This window comes from Panulirus ornatus, chromosome 16, assembly GCF_036320965.1.
Source record: "Panulirus ornatus isolate Po-2019 chromosome 16, ASM3632096v1, whole genome shotgun sequence".
Taxonomy (NCBI): domain Eukaryota; kingdom Metazoa; phylum Arthropoda; class Malacostraca; order Decapoda; family Palinuridae; genus Panulirus; species Panulirus ornatus.
Genome location: NC_092239.1, coordinates 46,586,999 through 46,601,998, shown reverse-complemented (window position 1 = coordinate 46,601,998; position 15,000 = coordinate 46,586,999). Strand labels below are relative to the sequence as shown.

Genomic DNA, 15,000 nt, shown 5'->3' with positions numbered 1-15,000 from the left:
TAAGCTTGCTCTTATTCACATTTACTCTTAACTTTCTTCTTTCACACACTTTACCAAACTCCGTCACCAGCTTCTGCAGTTTCTCACATGAATCAGCCACCAGCGCTGTATCATCAGCGAACAACAGCTGACTCACTTCCCAAGCTCTCTCATCCCCAACAGACTTCATACTTGCCCCTCTTTCCAAAACTCTTGCATTCACCTCCCTAACAACCTCATCCATATATATATATATATATGGGAATATATATATATATATATATATACATATATATATATATATATATATATATATATATATATATATATATATATATATATATATATATATATATCTTTTCTTTCTTTCAAACTATTCGCCATTTCCCGCATCAGCGAGGTAGCGTTAAGAACAGAGGACTGGGCCTTTGAGGGAATACCCTCACCTGGCCCAATTCTCTGTTCCTTCTTTTGGAAAATTAAAAAAAAAACGAGAGGGGAGGATTTCCAGCCCCCCGCTCCCTCCCCTTTTAGTCGCCTTCTACGACACGCAGGGAATACGTGGGAAGTATTCTTAATCCCCTATCCCCAGGGATAATATATATATATATATATATATATATATATTTCTTTTCTTTCTTTCAAACTATTCGCCATTTCCCGCATTAGCGAGGTAGCGTTAAGAACAGAGGACTGGGCCTTGAGGGAATACCCTCACCTGGCCCAATTCTCTGTTCCTTCTTTTGGAAAATTAAAAAAAAAAAAAACGAGAGGGGAGGATATATATATATATATATATATATATATATATATATATATATATATATATATATATATATATATATATATATATATATATATATATATATATATATATATTGGAAAGGATCACAATTTTGCGCGTGATCAAGATATTCGTATGATTCCACGGGGAAAATGAAACACGATAAGTTCCCAAGTGCACGCCATTTGGTGTCCTAGGTTCGCGTCTTCGATATATATCAACTGACTGTTATATTCCCCTCTTGTGTTTCCCCTGATGATGTGATTATTACACGAAAGTGCACTTGGGAACTTTCCGTGTTTCATTTTCCCCGTGAACTCATAGGAATATATATTTTTTTCTTTTTTTTTTGTCGCTGTCTCCCGCGTTTGCGAGGTAGCGCAAGGAAACAGACGAAAGAAATGGCCCAACCCACCCCCATACACATGTATATACATACGTCCACACACGCAAATATACATACCTACATACCTACATACCTACACGCTGTCTCCCGCGTTAGAGAGGTAGCGCAAGGAAACAGACGAAAGAATGGCCCAACCCACCCACATACACATGTGTATACATACACGTCGACACACGCAAATATACATACCTATACATCTCAATGTATACATATATATATATATACACACACAGACATATACATATATACACATGTACAAAATTCATACTGTGTGCCTTTATTTATTCCCATCTCCACCTCACCACACATGGAATAAGAACCTCCTCCCCCCTCATGTGTGCGAGGTAGCGCTAGGAAAAGACAACAAAGGCCCCATTCGTTCACATTCAATCTCTAGCTGTCATGTAATAATGCACTGAAACCATAGCTCCCTCTCCACATCCAGGCCCCTCAGAACTTTCCATGGTTTACCCCAGACACTTCACATGCCCGGGTTCAATCCATTGACAGCATGTCGACCCCGGTATACCACATCGTTCCAATTCACTCTATTTCTTGCATGCCTTTCACCCTCCTGCATGTTCAGGCCCCAATCACTCAAAATCTTTTTCACTCCATCTTTCCACCTCCAATTTGGTCTCCCACTTCTACTCGTTCCCTCCACCTCTGACATATATATCCTCTTGGTCAATCTTTCCTCACCCATTCTCTCCATGTGGCCTAACCACTTCAAAACACCCTCTTCTGCTCTCTCAACCACACTCTTTTTACTTCCACACATCTCTCTTACCCTTACATTACTTACTCGATCAAACCACCTCACACCACATATTGTCCTCAAACATCTCATTTCCAGCACATCCACCCTCCTTCGCACAACTCTATCCATATCCCACGCCTCGCAACCATACAACACTGTTGGAACCACTATTCCTTCAAACATACCCATTTTTGCTTTCCGAGTTCCCGGAGAAGTACCAGGAGAGACTGAGTACAGAATGGAAAAAGGTGAGAACAAAGGAGGAAAGGGGAGTGGGGGAGGAATGGGATGTATTTAGGGATGCAGTGATGGCTTGTGCAAAAGATGCTTGTGGCATGAGAAGCGTGGGAGGTGGGTTGATTAGAAAAGGTAGTGAGTGGTGGGATGAAGAAGTAAGATTATTAGTGAAAGAGAAGAGAGAGGCATTTGGACGATTTTTCCAGGGAAAAAATACAAATGAGTGGGAGATGTATAAAAGAAAGAGGCAGGAGGTCAAGAGAAAGGTGCAAGAGGTGAAAATGAGGGCAAATGAGAATTGGGGTGAAAGTGTATCATTAAATTTTAGGGAGAATAAAAAGATGTCCTGGATGGAGGTTAATAAAGTGCGTAATACAAGGGAGCAAATGGGAACTTCAGTGAAGGGGGCTAATGGGGAGGGGATAACAAGTAATGGTGATGTGAGAAGGAGATGGAGTGAGTATTTTGAAGATTTGTATAATGTGTTTGATGATAGAGTGGCAGATATAGGGTGTTTTGGTCCAGGTGGTGTGCAAAGTGAGAGGGTTAGGGAAAATGATTTGGTAAACAGGGAAGAGGTAGTAAAAGCTATACGGAAGATGAAAGCCGGCAAGGCAGCAGGTTTGGATGGTATTGCAGTGGAATGTATTAAAAAAAGGGGTGACTGTATTGTTGACTGGTTTGTAAGGTTATATAATGTATGTATGACTCATGATGAGGTGCCTGAGGATTTGTTGAATGCGTGCATAGTGCAATTGTACGAAGGCAAAGAGGATAAGAGTGAGTGCTCAAATTACAGAGGTATAAGTTTGTTGAGTATTCCTGATAAATTATATGGGAGGATATTGATTGAGAGGATGAAGGCATGTACAGAGAATCAAGTTAAGGAAAAGCAGTGTGGTTTCAGACGTGGTAAAGGATGTGTGGATCAGGTGTTTGCTTTGAATAATGTATGTGAGAAATACTTAGAAAAACAAATCTATTTGTATGTAGCATTTATGGATATGGAGAAGGCATATGATAGAGTTGATAGAGATGCTATGTGGAAGGTATCAATAATATATGGTGTGGGAGGCAAGTTGTTAGAAGCAGTGAAGTTTTTATCGAGGATGTAAGGCATGTGTAAGTGTAGGAAGAGAGGAAAGTGAATGGTTCTCAGTGAATGTAGGTTTGCGGCAGGGGTGTGTGATGTCTCCATGGTTGTTTGATTTGTTAATGGATTGGGTTGTTAGGGAGGTGAATGGAAGAGTTTGGGAAACAGAGGCAAGTATGCAGTCTGTTGGGGATGAGAGAGCTTGGGAAGTGAGTCAGTTGTTGTTCGTTGATGATACAGCGATGGTGGCTCATTCATTTGGAAAACTGCAGAAGCTGGTGACTGAGTTTGGTAAAGTGTGTGAAAGAAGAAAGTTAAGAGTAAATGTGAATAAGAGCAAGGTTATTAGGTACAGTAGGGTTGAGCGTCGAGTCAACTGGGAGGTAAGTTTTAATGGTGAAAAACTGGAGGAAGTAAAGTGTTTTAGATATCTGGGAGTGGATCTGGCAGCGGATGGAACCATGGAATCGGAAGTGAATCATAGGGTGGGGGAGGGGCGAAAATCCTGGGAGCCTTCAAGAATGTGTGGAAGTCGAGAACATTATATCCGAAAGCAAAAATGGGTATGTTTGAAGGAATAGTGGTTCCAACAATGTTGTATGGTTGCGAGGCGCGGGCCATGGATAGAGTTGTGCGCAGGAGGGTGGATCTTCTGGAAATTAGATGTCTGAGGACAATATGTGGTGTGAGTTGGTTTGATCCAGAAGGTAATGTAAAGGGTAAGAGAGATGTGTGGAAATAAAAAGAGCGTGGTTGTGAGAGTAGAAGAGGGTATTTTGAAATGGTTTGGGCACATGGAGAGAATGAGTGACGAAAGATTGACCAAGATGATATATGTGTCGGAGTCGGAGGGAACGAGGAGAAGTGGGAGACGAAATTGGAGGTGAAAAGATGGAGTGAAAAAGATTTTGAGTGATCTGGGCCTGAATATGCAGGAGGGTGAAAGGCGGGCAAGGAATAGAGTGAATTGGATCTTTGTGGTATACCGGGGTCGACGTGCTGTCAGTGGATTGAATCAGGGCATTTGAAGCGTCTAGGGTAAACTATGGAAAGTTCTGTGGGGCCTGGATGTGGAAAGTAAGCTCTGGTTTCGGGCACTGCATGACAGCTAGAGACTGAGTGTGAACGAATGGGACAATTGTTGTCTTTTCCTAGCGCTACCTCGCACAGATGAGGGGGGAGGGGGATGGTAGTCCATGTGTGGCGAGGCGGCGATGGGAATGAATAAAGGTAGACAGTGTGAATTGTGTGCATGTGTATATATGTGTGTGTCTGTGTGTGTATATATATATATATGTACATTGAGATGTATGGGTATGTATATATTTATGTGTGGACCTGTATGTATTTACGTGTGTATGGGGGTTTTTCGGGCCATTTCTTTCGTCTTTTACCTTGCGCTACCTTGCAAACGCGGGAGACAGCGACAAAGCAAGAGAAAAAAAAAAAAAAAAAATATATATATATATATATATATATATATATATATATATGTATATATATATATATATATATGTATGTATATTATCATTTTATATTTATCTATTTTGCTTTGTCGCTGTCTTCCGTGTTAGCGAGGTAGCTCAAGGGAACAGACGAAAGAATGGCCGAACCCACCCACATACACATGTATATACATACACGTCCACACACAGCACATATACACACCTATACATCTCAATGTATACATGTATGTATATAGACACACACACGACATTTGGTAAACATGTGATTGTTTTGGACAATCACATGTTTACCAAATGGCGTCCTAGCTTCGCCTCTTCGATGTATATCAACTGACTGCTATATTCCTCTCTTGTGTCTCCCCTGATGATGTGATTATTACACGAAAGTGCACTTGGGAACTTTTCGTGTTTCATTTTCCCCCTGGACTTATAGGAATACCTTGATCACGCGCAAAATTGTGATCCTTTCCAATATATATATATATATATATATATATATATATATATATATATATATATATATATATATATATATATATATATATATATATATATATATATGTATATATATATATATATATATATATATATATATATATATATATACATATGTTTATTTGCTTTGTCGCTGTCTCCCGCGTTAGCGAGGTAGCGCAAGGAAACAGACGAAGGAATGGCCCAACCAACAAAAATACATATGTATACATATGTACATCCACACACGCAAATATACATACCTATACATCTCAATGTACACATATATATACACACAGACATATACATATTTACACATATACATAATTCATACTATCTGCCTTTATTTATTCTCATCGCCACCATATATATATATATATATATATATATATATATATATATATATATATATATATATATATATATATATATATATATATATATATATATATATATATATATATATATATATATATATATATATCGCTGAGGATAAGGGAAAAAGAATACTTCCCACGCATTCCTCACGTGTGATAGAAGATGACTATAGGGGACGGGAGCGGGGGGCTGGAAACCCTCACCTCCTTGGCTTTTAACTTTCTAAAAGAGGTAAGAGAAGTAGAAGTCACGCGGGGTGTGCTCATCCTCCTCCAAGGCTCAAATTGGGGTGTCTAAATGTGTGTGGATGTAACCAAGATGATAAAAAAGATAGAGATAGGTAGTATGTTTGAGGAGAGGAACCTGGATGTTTTGGCTCTAAGTGAAACGAAGCTCAAGGGTTAAGGGGAATATTGGTTTAGGCATGTCTTGGGAGTAAAGTCAGGGGTTAGTGAGAGGACAAGAGCAAGGGAAGGAGTAGCATCACCCCTGAAACAGGAGTGGTGGGAGTATGTGATAGAGTGTAACAAAGTAAACTCTAGACTCATATGGGTAAAACTGAAAGTTGATGGAGAGAGATGTGTGATTATTGGTGCTTATGCACCTGGGCAAGAGAAGAAAGATCATGAGAGGCAAGTGTTTTGGGAGCAGCTGAGTGAGTGTGTTAGTAGTTTAGATGCAAGAGACCGGGTTATAGTGATGGCTGATTTGAATGCAAAGGTGAGTAATGTGGCAGTTGAGGGAATAATTGGTGTAAATGGGGTGTTCGGTGTTGTAAATGGAAATGGTGAAGAGTTTGTAGATTCATATTCTAAAAAAGGCCTGGTAATTGGGAATACCTGGTTTAAAAAGTGAGATATACATATGTATACGCATGTAAGTAGGAGAGATGGCCAGAGAGCGTTATTGGATTCCATGTTAATTGATAGGCGCACGAAAGATAGACTTTTGGATGTTAATGTGCTGAGAGGTGCAACTGGAGGGATGTCGGATCGTTATTTGAAAGAGGCGAGGTTGAAAATTTGTATAGGTTTTCAAAAAACAAGAGAAAATGTTGGGGTGAAAAGGGTGGTGCGAGTAAGTGAGCTTGGAAAGGAGACTTATGTGAGGAAGTACCAGGAAAGACTGATAACAGAATGGAAAAAGGTGAGAACAAAGGACGTAAGGGGAGTGGGGGAGGAATGGGATGTATTTAGGGAAGCAGTGATGGCTAGCGCAAAAGATGCTTGTGGCATGAGAAGCGTGGGAGGTGGGTTGATTGGAAAAGGGTAGTAAGTGGTGGGATGAAGAAGTAAGATTATTAGTGAAAGAGAAGAGAGAGGCATTTGGACCATTTTTGCAGGGAAAAAATGCAAATGACTGGGAGATGTATAAAAGAAAGAGGCAGGACAAGTCAAAGGTGCAAGAGGTGGAAAAGAGGGCAAATGAGAGTTGGGATGAGAGAGTATCATTAGATTTTACGGAGGATTAAAAGATGTTTTGGAAGGAGGTAAATAATGTGCTTAAGACAAGGGAACAACTGGGAACTTAGTGAAGGGGGCAAATGGGGAGGTGATAACAAGTAGTGATGATCTGAGAAGGAGATGGAGTGAGTATTTTGAAGCTTTATTGAATGTGTTTAATGTTAGAGTGGCAGATATAGGGTGTTTTCATGGAGGTGGTGTGCAAAGTGAGAGGGTTAGGGGAAATGATTTGGTAAACAGAGGAGAGGTAGTAAAAGCTCTGCGGAAGATGAAAGCCGGCAAGGCAGCGGGTTTGGATGGCATTGCAGTGGAATTTATCAAAAAAGGGGGTGACTGTATTGTTGACTTGTTGGTGATTCTATCTAATGTATGTATGAATCATGGTGAGGTGCCTGAGGATTGGCGAAATGCTTGCATAGTGCCATTGTACAAAGGCAAAGGCGATAAAAGTGTGCTCAAACTACAGAGGTATAAGTTTCTTGAGTATTCCTGGTAAATTATATGGGAGGGTATTGATTGAGAGGGTGAAGGCATGTACAGAGCATCAGATTGGGAAAGAGCAGTGTGGTTTCAGAATTGGTAGAGGATGTGTGGATCAGGTGTTTGCTTTGAGAATGTACGTGAGAAATACTTAAAAAAACAAATGGATTTGTGTGTAGCATTTATGAATCTGGAGAAGGCATATGATAGAGTTGATAGAGATGCTCAGTGGAGTATTAAGAATGTATGGTGTGGGATTCAAGTTGTTAGAAGCAGTGAAAAGTTTTTATCATGATGTAAGTCATGTGTACGTGTAGGAAGAGAGGAAAGTGATTGGTTCTCAGTGAATGCAGGTTTGCGGCATGGGTGTGTGCTGTCTCCATGGTTGTTTAATTTGTTTATGACTTTGGCTGTTAGGGAGGTGAATGCAAGTGTTTTAGAAAGAGGGGCAGGTATGCAGTCTGTTGTGGATGAGAGAGCTTGGGAAGTGAGTCAGTTGTTGTTCGCTGATGATATAGCGCTGTTGGCTGATTCGATTTATGCGAGAAACTGCAGAAGCTGGTAGCTGATTTTGGTAAAGTGTGTGAAAGATGAAAACTGAGAGTAAATGTGCATAAGAGCAATGTTATTAGGTACAGTAGGGTTGAGGGTCAAGTCAACTGGGGGGTTAGTTTGAATGGAGAAAAACTAGAGGAAGTAAAGTGTTTTAGATATCTGGGAGTGGATCTGGCACCGGGTGGAAACATGGAAGCGGAAGTGAATCATAGTTTTTTTGGGGGGGGGGTTCTTCAGCGTTGAAGAATGTGTGGAAGTCGAGAACATTATCTCGGAAAGCAAAAATGGGTATGATTGAAGGAACAGTGGTTCCAGCATTGTTATTTGGTTGCTAGGCGTGGGCTATTGATAGAGTTGTGCGGAGGAGGGTGGATGTGCTAGAAATGAGATGTTTGAGGACAATATGTAGTGTGAGGTGGTTTGATTGAGTAAGTAATGTAAGGGTAAGAGAGATGTGTGGTAATTAAAAGAGTGTGGATTAGAGAGCAGAAGCGGGTGTTTTTAGATGGTTTGGTCACGTGGAGAGAATGAGTGAGGACAGATTGACCAAGAAGATATGTATGTCAGAGGTGGAGGGAACGAGGAGAAGTGGGAGACCAAATTGTAGGTGGAAAGATACAGTGAAAAAGATTTTAAGTGATCATGGCCTGAACATGCAGAAGGGTGAAAGGCGTTCAAGGAATAGAGTGAATTGGAACGATGTGGTATACGGGGCATGTGATGCGTCTGGGGTATACTATGGAAAGTTCTGTTGGGCCTGGGAGTTGAAAGGGAGCTGTGGTCTCGGTGCATTATTACGTCACAGCTAGAGACTGAGTGTGAACGAATGTGGCCTTTTGTGTCTTTTCCTAGCGCTACCTCGCACACATGAGGGGGGATGTGGCTGTTATTTTATGTGTGGCGAGGTGTATATATGTATATGTCTGTGTTTGTACATATATGTATACGTTGAGCCGTATAGGTATGTATATTTGCGTGTGTGGACGTGTATGTATATACATGCGTATGTGGGTGGGTTGAGCCATTCTTTCCTCTGTTTCCTTGCGCTACCTCGCTAACGCGGGAGACAGCGACAAAGCAAAATAAATAGTACAATATATATATATATATATATATATATATATATATATATATATATATATATATATATATATATATATATATATATATATATATATATACATAAAGATCTTTACCAGTATGCTTAGCATAAAACATATTGCAGCTTTTATATGGGATTCTATAAGCATAACCAGCATAATTCTTTGATGATTTATTGAATCAGAGATTCTTGTTTGTATTGACATTGGTGAAGGCAAGATTTACATAGAATTATTAATGCAGCCTCGGAATTAATGTAAAATTATCGATAATAGATACAGATAAATTATTTTTGTTATCAAGGGGAGGTTTGGGTTTATCCCCATAAGTTTATTTCCTAGCAATCTTAAGGAATTTATCAAAGAAACATATAGTATACTTTAACCTGGATCCAATGGAATATATTCTCTGAAATTCATCATCTACAAACTGAATATACGTAATGCCCTAAGGAACATCAATTAGAATGATGATAATCTGCTCTTATGTTGCGTTGAGTAATATTGAATGTAAGACCAAACATTGTTGGGTTTTCTCTACACAACAGACTTATACATGTTTCTATCCCCATGGGACATGCAATCTGTAAATGGTAACATACTATTATTTTCCACTTCTACACTGAAGCTGAGAGAAGGTTTTGAATTGGTCTTCCTTCTCTGGATGTCATCAGTTCATCAATGCGTATAGATCACTCTTGCTTCTGCTGTTATCTATCATGTAATTTTTCTTTATCTGAGACGGATAATTATACGTTATAAATTCAGTTTTATTTTGGACTCAGGCAATTAGTAATCCTTTTCCGTTGTCCCCAGTCCAGAAAAATTAATATAGTATGGATACAGTTGTTGAATAGGCAATGGATTCATGAATTAGAGATTTCACATGTAGCCTTTATATGGTGTCGTGGAGTGATGTCTCGGCCTTGGCACAGGAGCGAAAAATTACCACAAACTTACTTTAAAATACTGCACGTAGGCGGTGTTGGTCTCCCATAACATGGAGACCGAGGGGTCATCCACCACATCCTGTAGCGACTGGTATGGCTGGGAGATGTGTCTCACGGCCAGGTAGGACATCAGGTTGCCGGTGTAGCTCCGTGTCAACACCAGCGTCATCATCATCCAAGATGCCAGCATCAGCCTCTCCCACCATAGGTCTGGAGGCACCAGGCTATCTGGCGAGATATGATGCTAAGAATCATCACAGACGTTGGTTCATGTGACGCAGCATGAGCAAGTCTTAGGCAGTGATCTGTACAAACCTGACGGGCAATCTTGACAGTTACGAGTTAGATGATTTCTGAAACACTGGCTATATTTGACAGTGACTGTTTCATTCTTATTATTGTTTATTCTTGCTGTCAAAGGACTAACCAGTGTTTATGAAGCGGCTGGGAGAGACCAAGGAAAGACCTGTGGGACCTGGTTATGGATAGGATGCTGTGGTTTCGGTGCATTACACATGACTGGTAGAAAATGGTGTAAGCCAATAAGGCATTTCTCTGTCTGTTCCTAGCGCTACATCACTATCATGGAAAACGGCAATAAGTATGAAAGAAAAGAAAAGATTATTATCTAATCTTTTGCTAACGAGTTTAATCATATAAACTGATAGACATGTGAATTCATGTTTATATAAAGACGGTCTAAAACACTTCACTTCCTCCAGCCTCTCACCATTCAAACTCACCTCCCAAATGACTTGACCCTCAACCCTACTGTACCTAATAACCTTGCTCTTATTGACATTTACTCTTAACTTTCTTCTTCCACACACTTTACCAAACTCCGTCACCAGCTTCTGCAGTTTCTCACATGAATCCGCCACCAGCGCTGTATCATCAGCGAACAACAACTGACTCACTTCCCAAGCTCTCTCATCCCCAACAGACTTCATACTTGCCCCTCTTTCCAAAACTCTTGCATTTACCTCCCTAACAACCCCATCCATAAACAAATTAAACAACCATGGAGACATCACACACCCCTGCCGCAAACCTACATTCACTGAGAACCAATCACTTTCCTCTCTTCCTACACGTACACATGCCTTACATCCTCGATAAAAACTTTTCACTGCTTCTAACAACTTGCCTCCCACACCATATATTCTTAATACCTTCCACAGAGCATCTCTATCAACTCTATCATATGCCTTCTCCAGATCCATAAATGCTACATACAAATCCATTTGCTTTTCTAAGTATTTCTCACATACATTCTTCAAAGCAAAAGAGGCTGGAGGAAGTGAAGTGTTTTAGATATCTGGGAGTGGATCTGTCAGCGGATGGAACCATGGAAGCGGAAGTGGATCATAGGGTGGGGGAGGGGGCGAAAATTTTGGGAGCCTTGAAAAATGTGTGGAAGTCGAGAACATTATCCCGGAAAGCAAAAATGGGTATGTTTGAAGGAATAGTAGTTCCAACAATGTTGTATGGTTGCGAGGCGTGGGCTATGGATAGAGTTGTGCGCAGGAGGATGGATGTGCTGGAAATGAGATGTTTGAGGACAATGTGTGGTGTGAGGTGGTTTGATCGAGTAAGTAACGTAAGGGTAAGAGAGATGTGTGGAAATAAAAAGAGCGTGGTTGAGAGAGCAGAAGAGGGTGTTTTGAAATGGTTTGGGCACATGGAGAGAATGAGTGAGGAAAGATTGACCAAGAGGATATATGTGTCGGAGGTGGAGGGAACGAGGAGAAGAGGGAGACCAAATTGGAGGTGGAAAGATGGAGTGAAAAGGATTTTGTGTGATCGGGGCCTGAACATGCAGGAGGGTGAAAGGAGGGCAAGGAATAGAGTGAATTGGAGCGATGTGGTATACAGGGGTTGACGTGATGTCAGTGGATTGAATCAAGGCATGTGAAGCGTCTGGGGTAAACCATGGAAGGCTGTGTAGGTATGTATATTTGCGTGTGTGGACGTGTGTATGTACATGTGTATGGGGGGGGTTGGGCCATTTCTTTCGTCTGTTTCCTTGCGCTACCTCGCAAACGCGGGAGACAGCGACAAAGTATAAAAAAAAAAAAAAAAAAAAAAAAAAAAAAAATAAAGACGGTACCACCATTGGGTTTATATAAAGAGGGTATCAACACTGGGTTTATATATAGAGGGTATCACCACTAGGTTTATATAAAGAGGGTATCAACACTCGGTTTATGTAAAGAGGGCACCAACACTGGATTTATATATAGAAGGTACAACCACTGGGCTTATACAGAGAAGGTACAACCACTGGGTTTATATAGAGAGGGATACCACCACTGGGTTTATGTATAGAGGGTACCGTTACTGAGTTTATATAGAGGATACCACCACTGGGCTTATACATAGAGTACCACCACAGGATCTATATGTAGAGAGGGCACCTCCTCTGGGTTTATATGTAGAGGGTACCACCACTGACTTTATTTATAGAGTACCACCACTGGTTAATTCTGAAGAAATTATGAACGTAGAAAAAAGTCAGGAGTTTTCATTACTTTTGAAAACTTAGATATATACTTCTCACACACTGTAATTACTTTACAAGGTTTTTTTTAAGTAAGGAAATAGACTTAAAAAGGCTTAGGGTTTGCGTCAAGGAATGTTAAGTTCTTTAATTTCTTTCTGCGATAGTACTCGAGACGATGGTACACGAAACGATGGTACATAAGACGATGGTGCACGAGACGATGGTACACGAGACGATGGTACACAAGACGATGGTACACGAGACGATAGTGCATTTCGTAGTCCCACGCAGGATAACCATCCTTTGTCATTGAAATGAAAAACTGATTGCTCTCTCCTGTTGATTCAGTGAGCAAGGATTTAAGGTCATTATTACGTGAACGAAGAGCATTCTTCCTCCCAAGGTTCCAGTATCTCTGCACCGATATGAACATTAACTTACTGTGGTTCCAAAGTTCCATGTTTTGTATTATTCAGCCTTTTTCTACAGTCTGCAGGATGACCTTGGAGTTCTGAACTCCTGACCAAGTATGTGTCAGCCAAGATGGAGACACAAGACCCACACCAGTTTACAGCCACGACAGGTACAGGATGTTATATATTTACAGCGTGTGCCATACCCATCAATGCAGAGGAGATGAAGGCTCTCTCAACACGATAGTTGGCAGAATGAAGACTTCTCGAAATGAATTCAGTAATCTCACTGTGCGTGATGTATCCTCTACCAGAACTATAGCAGTTCAGAACATGACGGAAAAATGGGTATTCCACCTCACTGAAGCAGGCAACTTGGAATCTAGAGTTGCTAGAATCAGTGGTTAAGGCTACGTTAAGTTAGGTTAGGCAAGCTTAGCTTAGTCTATCAAGTCAGTGAACTACGCTACGCTACCAATGTAGAATATTATACACAAAAGAGGAAACAAATTAGATAACTTTATTGTTGATAAAATTTGTAAAATGATAAGTTTATGAACGCTCGTTGTATGTCTTGGACAATCGCATGTTTACCAAATGGCGTCCTAGCTTCGTATCTTCCATGTACATCAATTTACTTATATTTCTCTTTTGTGTCTCCCCTGATGATGTTATTATCATACGAAAGTACACTTGGGAACTTATCGGGTTTCATTTTCCCCGAGGACTTCCCACGTATTCATGCCTGTCGTAGAAGGCTACTAAAGGGGGAGGGAGCAGGGGGGCTGGAAATCCTCCCCTCTCGTTTTTATTTTGTTTAATTTTCCAAAAGAAGGAACAGAGGCGGGGGCCAGGTGAGGATATTCCCTCAAAGGCCCAGCCCTCTGTTCTTAACGCTACCTCGCTAACGCGGGAAATGGCGAATAGTTTGAAAAAAAGGTATATATATACATCATATATATATATATATATATATATATATATATATATATATATATATATATATATATATATATATATATATATATATATATTTTTTTTTTCAAACTATTCGCCATTTCCCGCATTAGCGAGGTAGCGTTAAGAACAGAGGACTGGGCCTTTGAGGGAATACCCTCACCTGGCCCAATTCTCTGTTCCTTCTTTTGGAAGATTCACATGCCCTGATTCAATCCACTGGCAGCACGTCAACCCCGGTATACCACATCGATCCAATTCACTCTATTCCTTGCCCTCCTTTCACACTCCTGCATGTTCAGGCCCCGATCACACAAAATCTTTTTCACTCCATCTTTCCACCTAAAATTTGGTCTCCCACTTCGCTTCGTTCCCTCCACCTCCGACATATATATCCTCTTGGTCAATCTTTCCTCACTCATTCTCTCCATTTGCCCAAACCATTTCAGAACACCCTCTTCTGCTCTCTCAACCACGCTCTTTTTATTTCCACACATCTCTCTTACCCATACGTTACTTACTCGATCAAACCACCTCACACCACACATTCTCCTCAAACATTTCATTTCCAGCACATCCACTCTCCTGCGCACAACTCTATCCATAGCCCACGCCTCGCAACCATACAACATTGTTGGAACCACTGTTCCTTCAAACATAGCCATTTTTGCTTTCCGAGATAATGTTCTCGACTTCCACACATTCTTCAAGGCTCCCAGGATTTTCGCCCCCTCCCCCACCCTATGATCCACTTCCACTTCCATGGCTCCATCCGCTGACAGATCCACTCACAGATATCTAAAACACTTTACTTCCTCCAGTTTTTCTCCATTCAAACTTACCACCCAATTGACTTGACCCTCAACCCTACTGTACCTAATAACCTTGCTCTTATTCACATTTACTATTAACTTTCTTCTTTCACACACTTTACCAAACTCAGTCACCAGCTTCTGCAGTTTCTCACATGAATCAGCCACCAGCGCTGTATCATCAGCGAAC

The 15,000-nt window shown here is 40.6% G+C and overlaps 1 protein-coding gene across 1 annotated transcript in view; it reads right to left on the bottom strand.

Annotated features, from left to right (window-relative positions):
• LOC139753932 (probable glutamate receptor) overlaps positions 1–15,000 on the bottom strand; it is a 116,635-nt gene that overhangs the window by 48,502 nt on the left and 53,133 nt on the right. The window contains exon 9 of the mRNA XM_071670891.1: positions 10,136–10,353. Within this exon, the coding sequence (XP_071526992.1) occupies positions 10,136–10,353 (218 nt within the window). The remainder of the gene's footprint in view (positions 1–10,135; positions 10,354–15,000) is intronic.